Source organism: Carassius carassius, chromosome 45 (assembly GCF_963082965.1).
Source record: "Carassius carassius chromosome 45, fCarCar2.1, whole genome shotgun sequence".
Lineage (NCBI taxonomy): Eukaryota > Metazoa > Chordata > Actinopteri > Cypriniformes > Cyprinidae > Carassius > Carassius carassius.
Genome location: NC_081799.1, coordinates 18,400,186 through 18,420,307, shown reverse-complemented (window position 1 = coordinate 18,420,307; position 20,122 = coordinate 18,400,186). Strand labels below are relative to the sequence as shown.

The 20,122-nt window shown below is 37.0% G+C and overlaps 3 protein-coding genes across 5 annotated transcripts; all 3 read left to right on the top strand.

Moving 5' to 3' along the window:
• Positions 1–5,281: 5,281 nt before the first annotated feature.
• Positions 5,282–7,883, top strand: ccna1 (cyclin A1). Of its 2 annotated transcripts, none has more exons than XM_059539460.1 (9): positions 5,282–5,440; positions 5,525–5,685; positions 5,758–5,938; positions 6,259–6,374; positions 6,445–6,668; positions 6,739–6,943; positions 7,015–7,128; positions 7,281–7,414; positions 7,485–7,883. In XM_059539460.1, the coding sequence occupies exons 2-9, from the start codon at positions 5,533–5,535 to the stop codon at positions 7,534–7,536; spliced, it is 1,179 nt and encodes a 392-aa protein (XP_059395443.1). In that variant the 5' UTR covers positions 5,282–5,440; positions 5,525–5,532; the 3' UTR covers positions 7,537–7,883. The 2 variants fall into 2 exon arrangements, with proteins under 2 accessions (XP_059395443.1, XP_059395444.1); XM_059539461.1 differs by having other exon boundaries at positions 5,293–5,440; positions 5,528–5,685.
• A 584-nt stretch (positions 7,884–8,467) lies between these two features.
• On the top strand, positions 8,468–13,429 carry sparta (spartin a). Of its 2 annotated transcripts, none has more exons than XM_059539018.1 (7): positions 8,468–9,179; positions 10,998–11,192; positions 11,321–11,471; positions 11,930–12,124; positions 12,227–12,385; positions 12,511–12,601; positions 13,135–13,429. In XM_059539018.1, the coding sequence occupies exons 1-7, from the start codon at positions 8,484–8,486 to the stop codon at positions 13,340–13,342; spliced, it is 1,695 nt and encodes a 564-aa protein (XP_059395001.1). In that variant the 5' UTR covers positions 8,468–8,483; the 3' UTR covers positions 13,343–13,429. The 2 variants fall into 2 exon arrangements, with proteins under 2 accessions (XP_059395001.1, XP_059395002.1); XM_059539019.1 differs by lacking the exon at positions 13,135–13,429 and adding an exon at positions 12,775–12,993.
• A 600-nt stretch (positions 13,430–14,029) lies between these two features.
• ccdc169 (coiled-coil domain containing 169) lies at positions 14,030–19,437 on the top strand. Its single transcript, XM_059539362.1, has 8 exons — positions 14,030–14,170; positions 14,296–14,378; positions 14,520–14,630; positions 15,132–15,172; positions 17,991–18,089; positions 18,411–18,464; positions 18,635–18,711; positions 19,279–19,437. The coding sequence occupies exons 1-8, from the start codon at positions 14,097–14,099 to the stop codon at positions 19,370–19,372; spliced, it is 633 nt and encodes a 210-aa protein (XP_059395345.1). The 5' UTR covers positions 14,030–14,096; the 3' UTR covers positions 19,373–19,437.
• The last annotated feature ends 685 nt before the right edge of the window (positions 19,438–20,122 follow it).

Here is a 20,122-nt window from a genome sequence, read left to right as displayed (position 1 = left end):
TGGACCAACACCAGCAGATGGCATTACACCCCAAATCATCACAGGCTGTGGAAACTTAACGATGGACTTCAAGCAACTTGGGCTATGAGCTTTTCCACCCTTCCTCCAGATTTCCAAATGAAATACAAAACTTGTTTTCATCTGAAAAGAGGACTTTGGAGCACTGGGCAACAGTCCAGTTCTTCTTCTCCTTAGCCCAGGTAAGACGGCTTTGACGTTGTCTATAGTTCAGCAAATTCCTTGACACATCTGTGTGTGGTGGCTCTTGATGCCTTGACCCCAGCCTCAGTCCATTCCTTGTGAAGTTCACTCAAATTCTTGAATCGATTCTGCTTGACAATCCTCATAAGCCTGTGGTTCTCTCGGTTGGTTGTACATTTTTTTCTTCCACACTTTTTCCTTCCACTCAACTTACTGTTAACATGCTTGGATACAGCACTCTGTGAATAGCCAGCTTCTTTGGTAATGAAGGTTTGTGGCTTACACTCCTTGTGAAGGGTGTCAATGATTGTCTTCTGGGAAACTGTCAGATCAGCAGTCTTCCACATGATTGTGTGGCCTAGTGAACCAAACTTAGAGATCATTTTGAAGGCTCAGGAAACCTTTGCAGGTGTTTTGAGTTGATTAGCTGATTGGCATGTCACCATATTCTAATTTGTTGAGATGTGGGTTTTTGTTAAACCAAATCATTAATCATTCATTCACAAAATAATTACAATTAAAATAACCAAAGACTTAAACTACTTCAGTTTGTGTGCACTGAATTTATTTATTTCACGAGTTTCACAATTTGAGTTGAATTACTGAAAAAAATTTACTTTTCCATGACATTCTAATTTATTGAGATACACATGTATTTGACTCTAATTTTCAGCATTTATGGACAAAGATATGAGTACAAAAACACATAGCAATAAATATGTTTCTATTTAAGTTTCTAATAAATTAAATAACTAAAATATGAAATAATAAAATTAAATAAAATAATAATTAAAATAACTACTTATAAGTTCTAATTTAATTTCATTCAATTTGACACTTAATTTAAGTGAAATAAAATGATCTTTTTCTTAGAGAAGTTGTAGATCTATAATCAAACATCCATAGATAAAGTAATCTTTTGTAACTTTTGTCTTAAAGTTTTTACATTCATTGACAAAGATACGGACACAAAAAAGATATATAAATATATAAGTAATAAGGATGCTATTTGCATTTTTATGGGGAAAAAAATATTTTTTTCATTCGTGAAAAAATTTTTTTTTGTGTTCCACAGAAGAAAGAAATTAACATGACATGATGGATTGGAATGCAAAAGGATGAATAAATAACGACCAAATGTTTTTGGCTGAACTGCCTCTTTAACATTCATCTGAGTATTCGCTCTCTTTGTAAAATGTGCAAGGACAGAAGCCAGAGGGCAATTTCTGCCTCTAGATGTATATTGGCGGCATTCCACTGTCAGCTTAGATGCCCACTGGGGACCGTTGGTATGAGTCCTGCTGTGTCTGATCCTGTCCTTTGGGTCTTTATAATTGCACCAGCTAATGCTGGCACTGTGGCACATGAGTGAATGCTGTTGGATTTCGATAAAAACAGTGTCTTGGCTGATTTTTCCTCTAATCCATAAACCTGTAAAAATTCAGAGAAGGTTTCTTATTCCCCTGATGCAAGCGATCCAGCCCAGCTTTGGTCCATCTGTTCCCTTTGCACTCAAGTAGGTTGAATGTTAACGCATGACATTCGGAGGCAAGTCTGCCTGAAGCATTTTTCATTAGACTGTGAGCTAACTTGAGGGGGAATGGGTCGCATTGATAATGAATCATCCGCTCACCCTGAGTCTGCTCTACTGCTTTTGACAAGAATGTCATGTTTGAAGAAGCTTTGTGGCAGACAACAGCAGTGTGTCAATCAGGATTATCCTGTGGAATTCTCTAGGGACTACAGGAAGGTTTACACAGTGGAGCATGTCAGAGGAAGAGTCGGAGAGCACACTCTTCTCTCTTTCTATTTCCTGTTTTCCATTTTATTTCCCAGATGAGATGATGCTCTTTGCATAGCAATCCAAGTCTCAGAGGTCTCTGTATTTCCCTGACAGCTCAGAAAGTCACCTTCTAGTGGCCTATAGCAGTTGCCAGCCTATCATACAGGCACCTAGATGTTCAGGAAATACATTTATACACAGTGATATGGATTTCAGAAAAAAACAACATCAACACAAAAAATAGGAATAAGTTCAATGTAATATAATGTATTTAAAAACCTAATTTAAGTACATTAAAAGGGTCTTTTATGATAAATGTACAGAACATTTAGTGGATAAATGTGTATTGAATAATTTGGCTCATATTAACAACATTTATGGACAAAGAGATGGATACAAAACAAAACTAAAGTCCTAATTTACATGAATGTTCATCCAGGCATGTACAGTACATGTTCAGGAAATGAGTGGCATAAATAAAATTAAAAATAGCAATAAATATAAGTTTTGATTTAATCTAGTTTAAAAACTTTAAAAGTTATTTTTCTTTGAGAAGTTGTAGATTTACAAAATATTCAACTGACAAATGTATATGTAATCATTTCTCTTAAATTCATAATCATTTATGGAGAAATATATGGACACAAACAAAACTAAAAGTATGATATGATCTTATTGAATTAAATTTTAATTTAACTGACTTTAAAACTTAATAATAAAAAGTTCATTTAAATTGCATACAAACACATAGATGTTAAAGAATTTACATGTATGGATAAATATATAGATAAAAAATACCAATAATTATATGTTCCAATTTATTTTTATTTATCGTTCTGTACATTTAATTTAAAACATTAATTTTAGTGAATTAAAAAAATGGCAAAAATTGCAAATCTACAAAACACTTAATAGAATAATGTATATGTAATCTTTTTTCTCAAATTTCAACATTTATGAACAGATGGATACAAAACAACAAAAACAACATTCTAATTTACATAGATTTAGTTTAATTAAATTTAATTGGATTAAATATATGTATCATACATGTTCAGAACATGTATATTTTGGATAAAAATGTAATAACAACAACTAAAAATATAAATAATAAAAAAATTTACATTAAGCTTCAATTAAATAAAAACATGGGGTCTTCCTCCTAAAAGATGTAGACCTATAAAATAATTGGATATTTTTTTTACCAACATTCGCAGGTATGCATACAGCTTTAACCAAAGCAACTAACGCCATGATCTCTCAGTCAAGTTATAGGAATATGCGAATCTCCATCATATCTGCCTGCTGACTTTTGGCACCATACAGGAAAATTTGGACTTAGCTATAAACTGCCATCGACAGTTCTCAGCATATATGAGAACTGGAAATTTATCGCTGTACCTCAGCTGTGGGTGGATTGTCAGCTGCAATACATCATGATAATAGAATGGCAAGGACCCAGTTCAATCTGCCTTACACAGCATAAAGAACTCCTCAACCCAAACTTAAAAAAAATGTACATAAAAATAACTCGTTTCTTAACTATGTTTCAGGGTGATTTCTTATATATATGCCAATCTTAGGCCAACACACGTCAGAACTCCAAGTAGGCTGACATACGTCAGTACCGTGCGTGTTCATACTGCATTCACTGAATATTCTTGTGTTGATTTCATGGGTTTACTTGCAAGGGAGATGTATCTCAAAGTTTATATTCTCCTGAACTATAGTAAGCAGCTCTGGGTTTGCTGTAACACGTCCTGATATTTGTTTATACCCACACCACCTGATTTAGGCATCAGCAGCTCAATCCTGCTCTGTAGCATAGATTACCCTGGCTGTCAGCACTCTGTTATTGTTAAAATTTCTCTTTCTGCCAGACAAAGAGAAAACAACAGCACCAGGGACGGTAAGGAAGAATTCATCAGTTCCAGACAGAGCCTGTTTCCAAGAATAAACTTGATGGCCATGTAGAGACAGGAGCAGGTCTTATACTCTATAAATCTCAAATGATTGTGTAGACATTCAAGCTGTAACTATTCAGTTGAAATGTGGAGTAAGCAGTTTTCCTGATGTTTAAATTTGCAATAAATTCTCTAAACATGTCAGGGTGCTTTCCATGTGATCTTGTGGTGAGATGTTTCTGCCTGAGATATTGAATTCAGCCCTGCTGTTTTTTATTGTACAAAGATCTTTAATTGGATTTATAGAGGCTTTATAGTGTGAGACCAGCAGAGAATCTCATTTCTCAAGAAGCCCCTGGTCAAGGCCTGTGCAGTGAATCGCTGAGTCCTACATCACATATTGAGAGCGGTCTATGCAGGAGTCAGGCTTAAATGAGAGCCCACGCTGGTGTAAACATCCTTAAACATCCTCAATGTAAGCAGCACATCTACAGTCTTTCTCAGCTTTGAATCGGGGTGATGAGAAATGGCAAGCAGTGGAAGCTGTTTCCTGTAGTGTGATATGCTGCTGTACATATTACTTTTCTTAATTCTTACAATTATTATACAGGCAGTTTGTGTGATCTAATATAAATCTAAAAACTACATGGAATATTTCTACTTAAAAATCCATTTGCTGCACTGCAGGAACATAAAGGGGAACTGCAGAAACTAAAGGGTGATAATATAAATATAGTCAACAAAAAAGTTGCAGCATCTAAAATATAAATTTTTCTGCAACTTTGGGCACTTTTATGTCCTGGGGTAGGTTTTTAATAAAACAGATTTTTTTTGTAATATGTAGGGCACATTAAAACTTTCTTGTTTAAAGCTCATGTTTTCATCATTTATTTGACTACTTTTGAAGTATGTAAGCCTACCTTTTTATATAGGCTATATCTTTTTGTTGAACTGTTGTCCCAGAACCATTAAATCCATAAAAACATTATAATCCTTACACGTTTTAAACTATGATCAAAACAATGAGTGAAAGAAATACAAACGACAACTGGTGTTTTGTGTGTGTGTGTGTGTGTGTGTGTTAAAAAAAAAATCTAATGAAATATGAAACGTGATGTGTGAAGAAAGCAAACACCTAAATATCAGTGTTTAACTTTTTTTTTTATTTTGCATGTGTTATACGTATTTTAAATGTGTTAATTTAAAAGTCCAAATGCTAATATTTTATATAAACAACCGTTAATAATAATTAAAAAAAAGGTCAAGTTCATGACGTTGTCTGTCAACTCATTATTAATACTGCCGCTGCGGCTGAACAGCGTTTCTATGGTTATGTTGCCACGTGACCATACCTTAGACGCGAGCTTAATTAGCTTTTATTTGCAATAGCCGGAGATCTCAATTAAGTCAAATGTGTTAACTAGCCTCATGTCGATTGGTCATGAATATCGACGTGCTCGTATAAAAGGTTTAGCAAGACAATAAGTGTCAAAGCACTTTGATCCACTCATTGAGAGTTTATTGGTTCTTTAAGAGTTTAACGCAGCAAGAGGTTTGTTTTGAACGGTTTTGTTTAAAGTGTCTTTGATTCAAGTAGTTTATAATTTGAGTTGACCTTGAACTGACTCATTTTCAGCAGATAAGATGGCTTCCCGTGGCTTCGCTCCTTTGTCCGGTCGTCAGGAGAACATCATGGTCCTGGGAAGAGCGGATGGCCTGCACGCTCTCAAGCCTGGCCAGAGGGTCGTGCTCGGTGTTCTGACGGAGAATGATCAGCATAATCGAGTATTTGGACAGGTTAGTGTCAAGTGTTTACAATGCTGCTCTCTGAGTGTAATTAAAGTGACGTTTTTGTATTGTTTAAACTAGGTTTCGTCCAAATATGTGCCAGCTCTTCGTGATGCATCGACCCTTGACGTCAGCACATCGAGTGCTACACTGGGTGTTCACGTGGTCGAGCCAGTCATTGCGCAGGCAACTAAACCGACCTCATTCTTCCTGCCCTCAGAGCTTCTGCTAGTAGATGATGTGGTCCAAGATCTTGGTTCAGGTATGCTGACAGAGCAAGTCTAAGGGAGGGTGTGTAAATTTTAAATCTGATCTATTTGGATCTGGCTATAATCTGTTTAAATTTATGCATCTTTAGTTTTAGTAAAACAAGTTTTACCTGACGTGTTCCCTGGGAATTTGAACCCACAACCTTGTGCTAGTAATGCAATGCTCTACCGCTTGAGCAACAGAAACCTTAGTCCTATTTAGTACAGCCTTTAAGTCTGACTTTGTTTATAACATTACATCACCTGAAAGGCACTTGCCACTTGCAGTGCAGATTTCTTACCGCTCTGGCCTAAAACTCTTATGAATATTTAGGGTCTTGCATGGATTCTTCCATGCAGTCATTGCCGGAGGAGGAGGCTGCTTATGAGGACATCCTGTGTGTTCCAGAATATGCTGAGGACATCCACAGATACCTGCGTGAATGTGAAGTGAGTATATTTAGTTTTAACGTTTGCCCTTTTTATAGTTGAACTTTCTGTCTAATGCATTGAGTCTCAGGTTAAATACAGGCCGAAGCCTGGTTATATGAGAAAGCAGCCTGACATAACCAACTGTATGAGGGTCATCCTTGTTGACTGGCTGGTTGAGGTTGGTGAGGAATACAAACTTTGCTCGGAGACCCTTTACTTGGCTGTCAATTACCTGGACCGCTTCCTTTCGTGCATGTCTGTCCTGAGAGGAAAATTGCAGCTTGTGGGAACAGCTGCTGTACTCCTTGCTGCGTAAGTGACGAGTGCTTCTCTTTTAAATTTGTTACCTACTGATGTAAATGCTTGTGGTGTTTTTGATTAGGAAATATGAGGAGGTGTATCCTCCGGAAGTGGACGAGTTTGTGTACATCACAGATGACACCTACACAAAGAAACAGCTGCTTCGGATGGAGCAGCACCTGCTCCGTGTGCTGGCTTTTGACATGACTGCTCCCACAGTTCACCAGTTTTTGATGCAGTACACACTGGAGGGGCATATCTGTGCCAGGACCGTAAACCTTGCTTTGGTGAGTGGGTTTCGTCTTGTGCAATTTCTCATCTGAATTGGATATTGATTTCTTATCCTCTGCTCCAACAGTATCTTTCAGAGTTGAGCCTGCTTGAGGTGGATCCCTTTGTGCAGTATCTACCTTCGAAGACCGCTGCAGCTGCATATTGTCTGGCCAACTACACTCTAAATGGGGTTTTGTGGGTGAGTCTAACCTTCTCACTGAAACAATTTTTCATTTGGATGAACCAATGAAGTTCTGTGCTTCCACAACTGGACAAGGGGTATTCTGTATAAACCCCTGAGTACTTGTGCAGGCTTGTCTACTCTGCCTGAAATGGGCTTGTTTCTTGCAGCCTGAAAACCTGTATGCCTTCACTGGTTACTCACTGGCAGTGATCATCCCATGTCTGATGGAGCTTCATAAACTTCATCTAGGGGCTGCAGGTCGCCCCCAACAGGCAATCCAGGAGAAATACAAGGGCTCAAAGTAAGCATGCATTTGTAATGTGGATGTTTTGGGTTCTTTACCCTCTTACTAATGCCTAATCTCGTCTCAGATATTGTGGCGTGTCCCTGCTCGAGCCTGTGGAGTCTCTGCCGCTCCCTTGATGTTTTGGTGACCACATTGGTTTGAGTCCAACAAATGAACTGCAGCGCTTAAGTCTATTGTAAATATTGATTGAACTTTTTTTTTAAATGTGGCTTTTAATCTTTTTAAAACGTGATTTTTATCATAGGTTGCTTAAGACTAATCAACAAGTGACTTGTTTCTGTAAATCCAACATGCGGTTGGTCTGAAGGCTGTTCTCCCCTCTTTGTATATGACCTGAACAAATGTACCACTTTATCTACTCTCCTTTAGGGTGTCTTTCTCTGGTACACCATGTATTTTACATGTATAGTAAGTGCAATATCATGTACTTAAAACTGAATTTCAATAAACGAAACAAGTTGCATCACTGCTTGTGGTATCAAGTGTTTTGAACAGCCTAGTACACTTGAAAACAATTTTGGGTTTTATGGTGCACAACGACCTCTTGCGTTCACTGACTCTCTTCTCGGGAAAAAAACCTCCAGTCAACCGGCTTTTTTTTTTTTTTTTTTTTTTTTTTTTTTTTAAAAACCAATTCATGTAGCACTTACCAAAAGTTACCACCGTAGAGCTTGACAACCACCAATTTAATTAAGTTTAACTTATGGGGCAGACTCAAAACTGATTTTCCCTAAAGCTTAATGTGACTAATTATCGCGCTTTCAGGTGTTTGTTTACGATATGAAACTCCTATTCGGGGTGACGGGTTTTTTTTTTTTTTTTTTTCAGTGACAAGCGCTATGAATTATTATTATTTTTTTTTCTTCCCCGTAATCTGGTCGAACCTGCTTGGTGACAAAGTTACTACATAATTTCGTCGTGTGTCATGAGGAAAAAATAAACTCCCTACTAATTTAAGCGTACGTTGCCAAAGCGTTCACGTATTTTTTTTTTTTTGTGTAAGTTTTACAGTCGCTCCCTTTCGTCTTTTGAAGTTAAATTTTTTGCGTTTCTTGGCATTGCAATGGAGTCACCAGAACCGGCTGAAATCCGCGCTATTCGTGAGAACTATAAAAAAGCCCTGCAGTGCCTGAACTCGGGGCTTCAGTATGATGAGGTGGGAAATAAGGGCCAAGCTCTACTTCTGTACAAACTGGGCAGGCGGCATCTTCTCAGAGGGCTCGGGGTGAACACGCATGGTGAGCGCTGCGTAGGACGCCACTGGGTCTCCGCGCGTCAGATGCAGCAGAGGATGAGCGAGACTCTGAGCACCATCACTGATCGTCTCGGGGTGCTTGAGTCCACAGCGAGCTCGGATCAGCGCCTTTATCCGACCCTTCCTGTCGTTACCACCAGAGCACCTGTCTCCGCTTCAGGGGGGGCCTCAGCTCATCCTGCCTCCCCCACGGCGGGCTCCACTGCACCTGCTGAACTTCCACCAGCGTACTCTCCACAACCGACAGAAGGGCATCTGTCACTCTCTCATGGAGGCAACGTGCCATTTCAAGCTGCTCCGAACCAGACAGCCCAACGCCAGTCGTTTGCCCCAGTCAATCTTAGAGAGGCTGGCATGGAGATTTTGTTCTTGCCCAGTGGGGCGCAGATGTTCTTCGTTTCTGCCGAGGGTCATGTCAGTGCCCCTTCTTATCCAGGGTACTTACGAATAATCATATACAACAGCCAGAACGGCAATGCCAGCTATGCCCCAGCATACCTACAGGTAAATTTGTGTTTGGAGACGATTTCTATATTTATTCATGTGTATAGGCTACTTATTTGTGTTGTCTTCTCTTCCAGGTTTTGTTAAGTTTTGTTATTGTTTCTGGTAATTTAAATTACGCTGAGATAAAATATAAATAGGCTTTTAGACGAAAAACTTTTAAAAATTAAGAGATTTTGTCTTCGGTAAAGTAGGCATATAAAACTGACACTGAAATAAAAATAAATATATGAATAATAATAAATAAAAACAAAACCCATAGTCTACCGAAATTACTAGACCTAAAATTATAAAAATGTAATAAAAATAAAAGCATATTCAAATTATTAAAAAGCAATATAGCATATAAATACTAAATTGTGTAAGATGCTGAGATTCTTTAATAAAGAATTCAATAAAAGATATTAAGAACTTTGTGAAACGAGATTTAAAAACAAACTTTATTTGACAATCTCTACATCTTTAAGCAATCTTATGCTAGCAATCTTTAAACTAGGCCTACTCTTAAGGATTTTTTAGATATTTTAGTCTTGTGGTGATCACATGAAACATGGGTGTTTTACCTTGTTTTAAAAAAGAATTGCGTCTGTGTAAGGTTTGGTTGTTGTTGAGCATTAGTTCATGGCTGACCGCAAAATAACTAAGATTTCTGACATTCTTCTCATGTTATAAAATTACAGGAACATTACAGAGCAAAGAGAGAAGTAGAAACTTTGTGTTTTTTCTTAAGAGATTGTTTGAGATTTAATTAATGTGGCTCATTTGATGGGTATTTGTGATTTATACTTTTAAACTGAGGAAGTTTTACTTTTACTTGATTGTTTATCACTCAAATCCGACATGGATTAGGAAATTTTCACTTTCTATGTCAAAAATAGGTGCTTTCACAGCTCCACCTCTTTTGTCAAACCCACAACAGTCAGTCCAACCTGACTATGTGGTACTTGTATAAAAAGCTTTAGGTTTGTTTAGGTTGTGCAGTGCTAGAAACAGGCTGTTACAGATGACGCCAGGGTTCTTTGTGCAGAGTTGGTCTGCATGCTGTTTCAGCAAATAGAAGAGTCTCATTGAATGGCTGAGTGTCGGCTCTGTGCAGTATTGGCAGATTTCCAGTTTGAGGGCTGTTAGCTGTCCAGTGCTCCCATTGCTCTGGGGCTTGATGTAGAACTCATGGAGTCCACGTGCTAACATAACTGCTGCATGCGTCCCACAGTGGTCTTTTGTCCCACTTTAGACATCCAGAACAAAGGGTGGCTTTCTGAATAATCACACAGTGCACAAACATATTTGGCCCCAGTTGTCCCTCATGTGCACAATGACATCCAAATACACGAAGTTCATCTTTATTTTAGTTCAAAGGGTCATTAAACATTTTGCTACTCAAAATACCAAAATATTTGTATTTTCTTTTGCTTATTTCACTATAGCCTGCAGGTAATAAATTATTTATTAAATTTGCAGCATATCTTATTTCACTTAACCGTTTTTTAATTATTGATATTAATATAATATTAATAAAGTTTCATAGATTTTGATTAAGTCCTTAGCAAAGTTTCTTGTTAAAACCTATGGCAGTCAATACAATAAAACCATAATTAATCAAATGAACAAATTTTGTAAATGTGTTCAAAATGAACGCTTAACATATTGTCATTTTTTTTTACATTTAAAAATACTATTTCAGTTTTTTTTTACTTTAAAAAGTGTGAAATTTATTAGCAATTTTTAAGTGAATTGTTTCTACAACAAATAATAGTAAAGCTCATTTACAGTAAAAAAAACAATCTCTACATTTTGATTGAAATGTTGTGCTTGCAGGTTTGTGATTGGATCTACCCGCTGTACCCAGACTCACCAGTCTTTCTTAGTAACAAAGGTGTGTTCACATTTCCCGATACCACCGCAGCAGTGCCGGGGTCCTATGTTGGGGTGGTGCTGTCCTCCGAGCTGCCTGCAGCAGACAGGCATCTGTTCCAGGAACAGCTGTCAGCACTGGCACAGCTCAGGGTCCAGGTACTAATCTCACTTTTGCTTTTGCCAGAATGTATGATGAAAAAAAAGACAAAATGTACATGTTATTGAACACTCAATCTCCTAAGTTTGCTACCTATTACTCATAACCGAGGGATTTTCAATTTAAGGGAGACGAAGGACAAGGTGGCGCTACAGGAAAAGACATTAACCTGAGTGGGAAGGTTCCTCCTTCAGAAATGGCTGTAATCCAAACACCAGGACCTGAGGATAAAACTGTTCCTGTTTGGAGTGAAAAAATGTCTCGGGGGATTTTAGCAGGTCTGAACTTTAGGATCAGAGTAGAGAAACCTGAAATTTTTATAGGTATCTCACTAGATATCTAGGGTATTTGTTTGTTCTGCTGAAGTAGAAGTTCAGAAGACAAGGTTTCTTAAACAAGATTTCATCTGGGTTCCATGAATAACCTTTAACACTGGAATTTTTCTGTTGCACAAAATAGTCTTTAGGTTATTACAGTATTCTCCACATTAAGATTATATATATATATATATATATATATATAAGAATCAATCGCTGAGAGGTTCTTTGGGGAACCCAAAATGATCTATTCTAGGTCATGAGTATAGAAAAACCCTTTTTGGAACCTTTATTTAATTTGAGTGCACTGAACACCTTTTATAGTGGGTTTTATAAATAGCCACTAGAGGCCACTCTTATACACCCTAAGGGAAAACAAGTGCTAAAGACATTGTGATATTTCCACTGTGGCTTTGCAGGGACCTCCTGGCTGGGTCGGGGGCTTGAGCGAGGAGCTGAAGCTACTGGTAAAGCCATCCAGAAAGGAGGAACTAAGCTACGGGAAAACATCACTCCAGAGGAGACTCCAGCAGAGGTCAGCCCCAAGGTCACCAAAGGCCTAAATGCAGCCAAGCAGGCCACAGGGGGTGCTGTGAAAGTCAGCCAATTTCTAGGTAAAACAATGGAGTAACTAGATTTATCATATATTGGCATATTTAGAGCTTTTCTGTGTCCTGTTCTGCGACATGTATAATATATTTTGCTTTATTCACCAGTGGATGGTGTTGCTGCTGTAGCTGGTAGAGTTGGGAAAGAAGTTGCTCCACACGTGAAAAAACATGGTAGTAAAATCATCCCAGGATCCCTCAAGAAACGTAAAGAAGGCTGCTCCAACATGGATGGAGCCAAGCTAGTGGCAGGAAGCAGCATACAAGGTCAACAAATAAATTCTGAAAGGCTTTTATACATTTGGTTTACTTAGTATATCAAACTTGTAGATTCTTTATAACTTGACAAAAGATATTTTAGTTCATGTTTAGATGCAGATTTTGTTCTGTAGGTTTGTCAACTCTCTGGACAAGCCTGGAAACAGCAGCAAAGACTATTGGCAAAAGCATAACTTCAGAGACTGTGACTACTGTGAAGCACAAGTAGGTGTTTTCTTTGATTTATTGCTTTTCAGGATTCCCACTGATTCGGTTTCTTTTCTGCTTTTCTTTTATTCTTTTCCCACCTAACACAGCGGGTTTTTTGTTGTTGCTATATATCTATCTAAACTTCAGTGCTTTGGGAAATAATTTACTCTTTCCTGTTGCTTTTTCAGATTTAGGGGTCTAGGAAGCATCTTGGACCCCCCTAGCAGCATATAAATGGTGGCGGGTAAAAACACTGTGTTTTCTCTCACTAATGTCTCCTAATTCAAACCTGCCCTAAGTGCCTTATTTTCTTGAGTTACTGACCATTCAGGAGTCGCTGAGAAGGTGCTTATTCTTATTAATGGTCCATCAGAGTGCTTTGTGAATTAAAACTGAGGTGAATGCAACATTTTGTCTGTGCACTGTGTTCTGTTCATTTTAAAACGTTTCACATTACTTCAAATATCCTTTTAGAATCAATAGATAACAAAATAACTTGAACTGCTGTCAGGACTTTTAGCTCAGAATATCTCCATGTTTGTGATCAGGTATGGAGACGAGGCAGGACAAGCTGCAGACACTGCAGTCCAGTCTGCTGTCAATGTAGGTGTCACAGCATTTAATTTGGACAACTTTGTAATCAAGGGTGTACTGAAGAGCACAGGCAAAAACACTGCAAAAGCACTGGAGAAAGACAGCTCAGGAGGAGAAGGAACCGTGAAGAAAGAAAAGCCACCTAAGGATGAGAGGAAATGATAAATGATTAGCTGTCAGTTAACTTATGTACATTCTTGTAGCAAAAAAACTATCGTTTTGTATTGATAATGAGATTGATATTATACTGGTCAATGTTAGGCATGTAATGTATTAGTTAAATGTTATACTCCTGTTACTTAAAGATGACATTTTTTTTACTTAAAGATATTCAGAGTTATTTTTTTATAGAAAGAAACAGTAACAGGGTATTTGATTTTATTTTACCTTGGTTGAATGTTTATTTTACAAGTATCTTTGATTTTCATTCTAAGTACATTTTGCATTCTGCATTCTTCAGATGCATTAAGATAAAAACTTCACTGTTTCAGAATTAACATCACTGTTCTCTATGACGGTTTTGGACATTCTTGTGGCTTATGTTAACTTTATGAAAATGCCACCTCAAAGTTTACCACAAAATTTTACATTAGTTTAAATGTAGCAGTAACGAAAAACAACACACTGGTACTATTTGTAACATATTTTAGTGTGAATACAACTGTCATAATTGTAATAAAAAGTAGAGTCTTCTTGCCTTTTCTTAAACATAATTTCATATACATCTGTCAAATCATCACCGTTACAGTAAGAGCTGTTGTATAAGATCAAGGTAAAGTTTATTGAAAAGGCCGCCGCACAGTAGAACCCAACGTGATTGCGTAATCAATGTTGTAGTTGTTCGTTGCCGTGGATACAGCCCAACATTCACAAATACACCGATGAAAGTGAGACGTGTTCATTACTCAGACTGAGGATGGCAGAAGCTGATCTCAGAAATTATGAGTTATCCCAACTGCAAGCCGAAGTCGAGCAGGAGAGAGAGGTCAAGTAAGTCCAAACATATTTTAAAAACACAACAAAGCATCTGTCTTGACTGCTGTCACCATGAACATATCAGACGTTGCAGTTGCACGTTGATTAGACTTATTTAGTAATGTGTGAATCGTTCAAAGGGAGATGTTAAAGGACTCCGTGTCTGACCTGAGGAGCACACTGGCTGATTTGGAGAAGAGACTTCACAGTGTTGACGGAGAAGGTTTGTACATGAACAAAAATGCAAGAAAATTGACCTACGGTATATTCTACAGAGCAAAATTACTTTCGACTAGTAGGTTAATCTAATGAGCAAAAAGAAATTAGTGCATTCATTAAAGTTGAACCGTGCCACTCTGCTCAGAGAACGAGTGGAGAACCAGATATGAGACACAGCTGGAACTGAACGAGCAGCTGGAGAAACAAATCAGTGTCGTTCAAGAGAGACTCGAGACGCTCCGCGGTGACCCCTCAGGTAGCATAAGAAACGCTTCTTTTGGTATATTTTTCTCTTTCGTTTTTGATGTTGATAAGGTATAATATTTGATCTCGTAATAATATAACCCATATCCTTTATATTTTGTAATTTATGGTGTTTTCAGGCCTCATAGCGTGTTGCTACAGTCAGTCTGCAATAATACAAAGACACACTTGGGGGCACCTGCCAGAAAATAACGGGACAATTCAGTTGATAAGCTTTGTCTGGAACAAAGTGTTTTGGTTTCACAGTTCCTATGTTGGCTCTATCTCTAAGTTCTCTTCATCATCTTCATCAACCTCTTCATCACATCTTTTATTTGATTCTTTACATCAGTTATGATGAAATGAATGATCAAGGGACTTATGCTGATACAGAATGAAATATGAGGCAGGCACAGGAGAGCCATGTGCTTTAGAGCTGAGAGAATAAGCCATGCTGTTATTTTGATGTATTTTGTACACACTGCACCACTGTAACTTTTGTCTTGCTCTTCAGATCGACTGGCTTCTGTTCGCTCATATGATGAAATGTCAGAGGTAAGCATTTCAGCTGCAAAAAGTGCTACCAACTTCCAAAACTTCTAAATAAAATTGCAATTGTTCTTAATGCTAAAAAAATAATTTCAATATAATATTAAATAATTATATATATTGTATATAACAAAATCTACAAATTATATACAACCCGAATTCCGGAAAAGTTGGGACGTTTTTTAAATTTTAATAAAATGAAAACTAAAAGACTTTCAAATCACATGAGCCAATATTTTATTCACAATAGAACATAGATAACATAGCAAATGTTTAAACTGAGAAAGTTTACAATTTTATGCACAAAATGAGCTCATTTCAATTTTGATTTCTGCTACAGGTCTCAAAATAGTTGGGACGGGGCATGTTTACCATGGTGTAGCATCTCCTTTTCTTTTCAAAACAGTTTGAAGACGTCTGGGCATTGAGGCTATGAGTTGCTGGAGTTTTGCTGTTGGAATTTGGTCCCATTCTTGCCTTACATAGATTTCCAGCTGCTGAAGAGTTCGTGGTCGTCTTTGACGTATTTTTCGTTTAATGATGCGCCAAATGTTCTCTATAGGTGAAAGATCTGGACTGCAGGCAGGCCAGGTTAGCACCCGGACTCTTCTACGACGAAGCCATGCTGTTGTTATAGCTGCAGTATGTGGTTTTGCATTGTCCTGCTGAAATAAACAAGGCCTTCCCTGAAATAGACGTTGTTTGGAGGGAAGCATATGTTGCTCTAAAACCTTTATATACCTTTCAGCATTCACAGAGCCTTCCAAAACATGCAAGCTGCCCATACCGTATGCACTTATGCACCCCCATACCATCAGAGATGCTGGCTTTTGAACTGAACGCTGATAACATGCTGGAAGGTCTCCCTCCTCCCTCCTCCAGCCCGGAGGACACGGCGTCCGTGATTTCCAACAAGAATGTCAAATTTGGACTCGTCTGACCATAAAACACTATTCCACTTTGAAATAGTCCATTTTAAATGAGCCTTGGCCCACAGGACACGACGGCGCTTCTGGACCATGTTCACATATGGCTTCCTTTTTGCATGATAGAGCTTTAGTTGGCATCTGCTGATGGCACGGCGGATTGTGTTTACCGACAGTGGTTTCTGAAAGTATTCCTGGGCCCATTTAGTAATGTCATTGACACAATCATGCCGATGAGTGATAGAGTGTCGTCTGAGAGCCCGAAGACCACAGGCATCCAATAAAGGTCTCCGGCCTTGTCCCTTACGCACAGAGATTTCTCCAGTTTCTCTGAATCTTTTGATGATGTTATGCACTGTAGATGATGAGATTTGCAAAGCCTTTGCAATTTGACGTTGAGGAACATTGTTTTTAAAGTTTTCCACAATTTTTTTACGCAGTCTTTCACAGATTGGAGAGCCTCTGCCCATCTTTACTTCTGAGAGACTCTGCTTCTCTAAGACAAAGCTTTTATAGCTAATCATGTTACAGACCTGATATCAATTAACTTAATTAATCACTAGATGGTCTCCCAGCTGAATCTTTTCAAAACTGCTTGCTTTTTTAGCCATTTGTTGCCCCCGTGCCAACTTTTTTGAGACCTGTAGCAGGCATTAAATTTTAAATGAGCTAATTAAGTGGATAAAAGTGTAAAATTTCTCAGTTTAAACATTTGCTACGTTATCTATGTTCTATTGTGAATAAAATATTGGCTCATGTGATTTGAAATTCCTTTAGTTTTCATTTTATTAAAATTTAAAAAACGTCCCAACTTTTCCGGAATTCGGGTTGTAAAATATAATTACATACCCTAAATATAAACAAAAATAAAAATTTATTATTTTAAATAATTATTATTAATGATAAAATTCTAATTGTCATAGACATGCACAATATGTAGCAGTCAAAAACACAGTCTTTTAATATATATATATATATGCACATTTCGCTCCCTCATGCACCCTGTCTGTGCAACATGGAAGAAACACTTTGGTTTATGCTTCAGTGCATGCATACACATTTCAGTTTCAGCTGCTATTGTTGCATGGTGCAGTTGTTTCTCATTACATCCTGGCAAAGCTGAATATGGTCTTTTGCCAAAGACAAGATTAAAATCAATCTGCTGAGACAGCCTGAAAAAAAATTAATCAGTAAGAAGTAATCTGTAAATGAGGGAAGAGAAGCAACAAAGACTTGGGCAGGCCATGCCAGAGGGATGGGATGACAATTAGAATATTTAAAAAGCGAAAATATTTGAGGTCAGGTTTGACCCCATGCAAAAAAATGTTCATTTTATCCCTGTCATATAATCACACATCAAATAAGAACATACTTTATTCAGTTTCTTAGAGAAATAGCTCACTCCAAAATCAAAATTTACTGACAATTTACTCTACCTCAGGCCATCCATGATGTAGATGAATTTTTTCATTGGAACAGATTTGAAGAAATCCATCAATACGTTGCTTGTATGGCAGTGAATGGGTGCCGTCAGAATGAGAGTCCAAACAGTTTATAAAAACATCACAATAATCCACATAATTCAGTACATCAATTAATGTTTAATGAAGCCAAAATCGGCATGTTTGAAAGCAACAAATTCATCAGTAATAATTACTTGTGGATTAATGTAATGCCTTTATCAGCTGTTTGCACTCTTATTCTGACGGCACCCATTCACTGCAGAGGATCCCTTGAAGAGCAAGTGATGTGATGCTAAGTTGCTCCAAATCTGCTCTGACAGAGAAACAAACTCATCTACATATTGGATGGCCTGAATGGGAGTAATCTTTGAGGCAAATTTTCATTTCTGGGTGAAGGACTCCTTTAATTTGTTCAGATATTTTCTTTTTATTCAGGATGCTCTCAGACAGAGGCTGAAATTGCTGTCTACAGAGAAGTGCGGTCTTCAATCCCAACTGAAGGACTTCCAAATAAGAATTGTGCAGGAAGGAAAGGTGAAGTCCTTACACCATCATATCTTTCACTATCGTTCCTACTACGAAAATTCCCTTTAGTCAAGACATCACGAATCTTGATGTACAAAATCTTCAGCTAATAATTGTAACATAAATGACATTAACATGAAAAAGTGAAAGAGTTTATGTATGGGCTGTTGAATTCCCCTAGAGGTATAATAACAATTATTCCACAATTATGCTGACATGAGAGTCTTTAGTATAAGAATAAGGAAGGATAACAATTTGTTACTTGATCATACATTACAAAGAAATAAATTAAGACATAATTGTCTTTATTATGCATTCTATTCCTAATAGGCTTACCAGAAAGTCTACGAAGAGAGGCGGGCGTATCTTGCAGAGATTGCAAAGGCGAGGAAGAAATTTAAAATAACTTTTCCGGTTTGTGCTTTCAATTATGTGTATTCACTTTACAGATAGGTTTGATCATTAATTGTGTTCCATGAGAATCAGACTTATCAGAGCTACTTGACTAAAGATGCAAAGTCTTGCGTATAAACACTGATAATGTGTACCTATAGCTGTCTTCAATGCTGGATATGAGCAGAAAGCAGCAGATGGTTCAAGCCCGGAGGAAAGCGCTGGGTCCAGACAAAACGTAAATGTGAAAACGCACTGTACATCATCAAATGACACCACTTTGGTTCATGGGAAACAATGCCATGTCTTATTTTTTTTCCTTTAAACATTTTTTTTAGCAACATGGAATAAACATGCTGAGTTGAGCCATGCAATAATTACAAGTAAATCAACACTGTGAGAACAGAATGTGATTTTATCATTATGTATACTTATTTCACTGGTATACTTAAAATTGTGAGTAAACAAGACCAATCTTTTCAATCTCAGAATGAGTAATAACTTAAGGGATAGTTCACCCAAAAATTATTCTGCCATTATTTACTCTCCGTCATGTCTTTTCAAACATTGTTTTTCAGATTTCTTTATATTTGTACTCTGCAGAAGAGGTCAAACAGGTTTAACCATTTCTAGGTGAACTATCCCTTTAATGTTCAGTTATTAAGATTGAATTGTCCTATATGAATAGACACAGCAGATGGATGGTATGTCTTTGATTTCAGGAATTGTACTTTTAAATAAGTGTTTAGAATGTTGGGTATCATAAATCATTTTTTTGTTTTTTGGTATGTTTTGTTTAAAGCAGAGGCCAGGAGAGTATGAGGCAACATTCAAGTATGATGAAGGGATCTTTCAAAAAAGCACCAGCAAGCAGTCGACTCCCTCGATTAAAACATTAATGCAGTTCAGGGATCTTCAATAGGGCGTCCATCAATTATTGTTATATTATTTTTGTCAAAGTGTTTATTTTATACTATATATATATATATATATATATATATATATATATATATATATATATAATTATTATTATTATTATTTATTTTTTTAAGAACAGTAAAATGAAGCATAATTTTTTAGTTCAATTACCTAGCTTGATATAGTGGCCACTCTGAACTTCAATGATATTCACTAAATACTTTAAAATAGTTTTAAAAAATAATTTATTGGCTTATTCTAGTTCTGGCTTATTTGATTTCAAGGTATTTTCTTTAATTAAATATATTGTCATATCAGATGCTAATTCTGTTATGAAAACTTCCCAGATAGCAAGCAACCAATGAAACAATTTTAAGTCAGTGTTTATGTGTCAGTGCTAACTGCACTGAATTAATTTTACAAAGAGATGTTGGTTCTATATCACTTTTGTGCACCACAATTAATGTTGAAACAATGGGGATATTTCAACAACATCAAAAAATAGTCATGTCATTTAAAATCAACATTGATTGTTCATCATCATTTGTTCACCCTCAATTAATGTAGAAAAATACACAGCTTGTGGTCAAATTAATTTATTCTTTCAGTCAATGGACTACAAAATACAAAACCACAGCTATCAGCTATATAAATAAGGAATCTTATGGGTGGTATTATCTAAAAAACAAAATGGAAGAGTTGAAATACTCAGAACTTCAAATTGGATGTTT